Source organism: Mandrillus leucophaeus, unplaced genomic scaffold, assembly GCF_000951045.1.
Source record: "Mandrillus leucophaeus isolate KB7577 unplaced genomic scaffold, Mleu.le_1.0 Scaffold43, whole genome shotgun sequence".
Classification (NCBI taxonomy): domain Eukaryota; kingdom Metazoa; phylum Chordata; class Mammalia; order Primates; family Cercopithecidae; genus Mandrillus; species Mandrillus leucophaeus.
This window is the reverse complement of record NW_012104587.1, coordinates 3,104,840-3,108,508: the sequence shown is the minus strand read 5'-3', so window position 1 is coordinate 3,108,508 and position 3,669 is coordinate 3,104,840. Positions and strand designations below refer to the sequence as shown.

Below are 3,669 nucleotides of genomic sequence, written 5' to 3'. Positions count from 1 at the left end.
AAGTGGCTGTTGGGGAGCAGCTGGAGGGACTGGGTGTAGAGGGCGCTGCTTAAGGCGGTCCGGGATCAGCCCACTGAGGTTTCTGAGCGACGGGGGCTGCAATACCACTGGAGAGCTGGACTTGGGCCAGGGGTCGCCGCACAGCCCTGTCGCCCACCCTCTTCTGCCGCACTTAGCTGAATGCAGGAAAAGCTTCTCCCGCCCCCCTCTGCCCTGGCTTCGCCTCACCCACTCTTCTGCTGCGCGGTCCCCCCTCCCTGGGAGCACTTAGCCGGCTAATGGGCCTCCCGCCGGCAGGCGCCCCTCCCCCGTCCCTGGCCCAGGGAGGCCGGGCGCCTGCCACCTCCTCTGAGGACCCAAGCATCCTGGTCTTCGAGAGTGGGCCCTAGAACAGCCCCCTTCTTGTTGCCGCAGACTCCCATGACTGGAGCCTGACTGTGAGCCTCTTGGCTGGGAACCGCGGGGGGGACGCTGTTGTCTGCCTAGAGGGGTCAGAAGCTTTGCGGGTGTCCCCAGACAGGAGGGTTGAGGAGGGGCTCTGCAGTGCCTGGCCCACAGCAGGTGCCCTGAAATCTGCGTTCCAGGGATGGGAGCGGGGAAGGCGCATGGGCAATGGGATGGGTGGGGGCTGCAGCCCCTCCCGCAGGGCTTGGCTGGTGGGGGGGGTTCCTGCCTGGGGGCCCCTGTGGGAGCCCCCCCAATACAGAGGCAGTAACAGCAGCAGGTTTAAAGTAGAACTCATCCAGAGGGGCCAGCCAAGTCACCTAGAAACCCAGAAAGAGATGCAGCTGGCTCTGGGGGAGGAGGGGTCAGCGGAGGAGGCACTCCCCTGCAGGCCCCTTTGCCCCAGGCTCTGAGACCCCCACAAGGACCCCTGCCTGGCCCTGGCCTTCCTCCACACCCCACCAAGTTCTCCATCAAGTCTAACCTAGCAGATCTCCTAGCTCTCAGCCCTGGCCTTGTGGGGTGTGATTACGATCTCCACTTGAGGCCCAGAGAGGGGAAGGGACTTGCCCAAGGTCACACGGCTTCTTAGGAGGATTTCAACCCTCCCACTTCCTGAGGCCCAGGAGCCTCTAGACCTCATTGGGAAAACAGAGCCATGCAAGGTGGAGCTTGGCCTCTGCCCTCACAGGCTGGAGTTCAAGTCCGGCTCTTACTAGCAGCCTCTTGCTAGTGGCAGAACCTAGTCTCTCTAGGTGCCTCAGTCACCTTGTCCGGAACCTAAAGGTTGTTAGATACATAAGCAAATGGGTGGGACATGAGTGGCTGGAAGCTGTGGGGACACCAGGGAGGGAGCAAAGGGCATAGGTCGGCTCTGGGGCAGGGGAACCTCCAGCCTGTGCCAGGGCTAGCAAAGCCTGGAGCCAAGGCTTTAGCTTAGGGGGTCTCAGCTGTGGGCGCTAGGCCTTGGGCAAGGGTACTTTAGAGAAGCATTGGGCGGCAGCTCCTTGGGGAAAAATTTCCTGGGCTTAAGCCTCTCTCCTCCCCCAGCCCTGTGTCTCCGGAGGCCAGGGCAGCCCCCATTACAGGGCTCCTTCCTTCCCAGACACTTCCATCCTTGGTAACGGTAATAGGGTTTCTCAGCAGGCAGTAATGGTGAAGGCAGGAAGCCTTTCCGGACTCTCCCCTTGATGAAGGAGCGGTCTTGACCCACAGGACCCTCCCCAGAGCCTCTGCTTCAATGATGTACTCTAATGGAGGGGGGGCTGGGGCCCTGGGAGGGGTAGGGCCGAGGAGGCCACAGCCTGAGGCTAGAAGGAGGAGGAGCAGTGGTACACTCCAGTCCCAGTAGGGCTCAGGCAGGAGGGCCAGGGCTGGGCACGGGTCCCAACCACAAGAGGTCAGGACCGCAAGCCCCGTGAAGAGGCTCTGGGCAGGTAAATGACTTGCAAACAGCCTCCCAGCCCATGGGGCAGAGCCAGGATTTGAACCCAGTTCTTCTACTCCAAGACTAAGGTTCTGTGGCCCAGCTTCCAAGCAGGTGGCAGGCCAGCATGCCCACCTACACCAAGTCATCTTGGGTGGATAGCCATGGGAACTGGACAGGAATCTGGGTGTGCCTGGGCATGGCACAGGAGGGGGAAAGAGGGAGAGTCAGGAAGAATGCCTGACCTGTGGACATGGCCGGTGACCTTCACACCAACCCTGAGGGAGGACAGACAGAAAGGTCAGTGCTCAGGGTCACAGCATCTTGGGGGCAGAGCTAGGGCTGGAGGTCCTCATGGCCTCCAGGCCCCACTTCCACAGAAGCTGTTGGGCATTAGGGGCTGTTTGAGGGTCTTCCCCTTTAATCCGTGTGCACCTGCAAGGTGCAAACAATGCTTGGGTTCAGAGGAAGCTGGCCTGGCCTGGTGGGGTGTGGTGGGAAATTTGGACTGGGGTCAAGTGATCCTCCTGTCAGGCCAGGCTTAGGGCAGGAGGCCAGGCCACAGACGGGGCTCCCGGTGGAGAGGGTGGATCCTGTCTAATCCGCAAGAGTGAGGGTCAGCCCTTCCTCGGGGCCCAGACTGGCTGAAGGGAGGCTGAGGCCAGAGGAGGGGCACAGGAAGGGGAGGGGTCAGCTCACTCTACCCTTCCCTGAACTGAGCCCTGTGAGCCCATCGCCCTTACAATGCCCAGCCTCAGTCTTCTCTTTGTCTCTTCTCTCTGACTGTAGGGCAAAGGAGGAGCCCAACGTCCTGGGTTGGAGTTTGGATGCAGCCCCAGCTGTGTGACCCCGGGGCCAATCCCAATCCATCTCTGAACCCCACCCACTGCAGAGGGCTTCCCCCCACAACATCCAAAGAGTGTCTGTGAGGGGCTGGAGCAGAAACATTGCCTCTCAGATCCAAGACCCTGTTTGGGATGGCACAAGGTGAGCCTGCCTTCCACAGAAATATCCCCTGGGAGCTGCGCAGCCTTACTGGGTGGTGTCTACAGGGAGGCGAGAAGGTTGAGTAGAGACTTCGTGTCGGGGGTTTGAGCTACACAGCCTGGGTTCAAAGTCTCATCTCCCGTTTTATCTAGAAGTGCGACTTAATTAACCTCTGTGGTGTAGTAATTGAACTTTCTACGAATTTTCCTATTTAATCTTTGTTACAACCTTCTGAGGAAATGCAGGCACAGAGGAAGCCATTCATTCTTTCAAAATCATTTGTTCAACCAATGCGGCGACCTACTGAGTGTGACATAGTTCTAGGTGCTGGGGTTCAGCGGGAACCAGATAATTTGCCTAATAGCAGTGTATTTGAAGACCATTCAAGCCTGGTGGCACCAGCAGGCCATGTCCAAGCAGGGCTCAGCCCCACGGAACTCACAATCTAAAAGTGGGAGACAGACAATAAACGAATGAATGAGGCCATTTAAAGATGCAGAAAATCAAGTAGAGGAGGGAACGGGATGCGCCGTCCACTTATAGGAGGTGAGCCAGGGCTATGTGAAGGACCGAGGGGCCGCAGGGCTGGGGTGCAGAAGTCCCGGCACGGCCCCCTCTCGGCGGAGCCGACTGGGCGGCGGTCCGGACGCACGCTTGTAGGGGCAGCCGCGATTATCGCCTTTATTATTATGAGTCCCGGCCCCCGCACTGCCCAGCTCTTTGCGCCTTAGTTTCCCCCTCTGTGCACACACGGGTCGCGGGGCGCAGAGGAGGCCCCAAACAACTTTGAGCTTCCCGGCCTGGTCGCACAG

The 3,669-nt window shown here is 59.6% G+C and overlaps 1 protein-coding gene across 1 annotated transcript in view; it reads left to right on the top strand.

Moving 5' to 3' along the window:
* Positions 1 to 3,669, top strand: part of PPP1R14B (protein phosphatase 1, regulatory (inhibitor) subunit 14B) — an 8,173-nt gene that overhangs the window by 1,281 nt on the left and 3,223 nt on the right. The window contains exon 2 of the mRNA XM_011993589.1: positions 298 to 327. Coding sequence (XP_011848979.1) covers positions 298 to 327 — 30 coding nt within the window. The remainder of the gene's footprint in view (positions 1 to 297; positions 328 to 3,669) is intronic.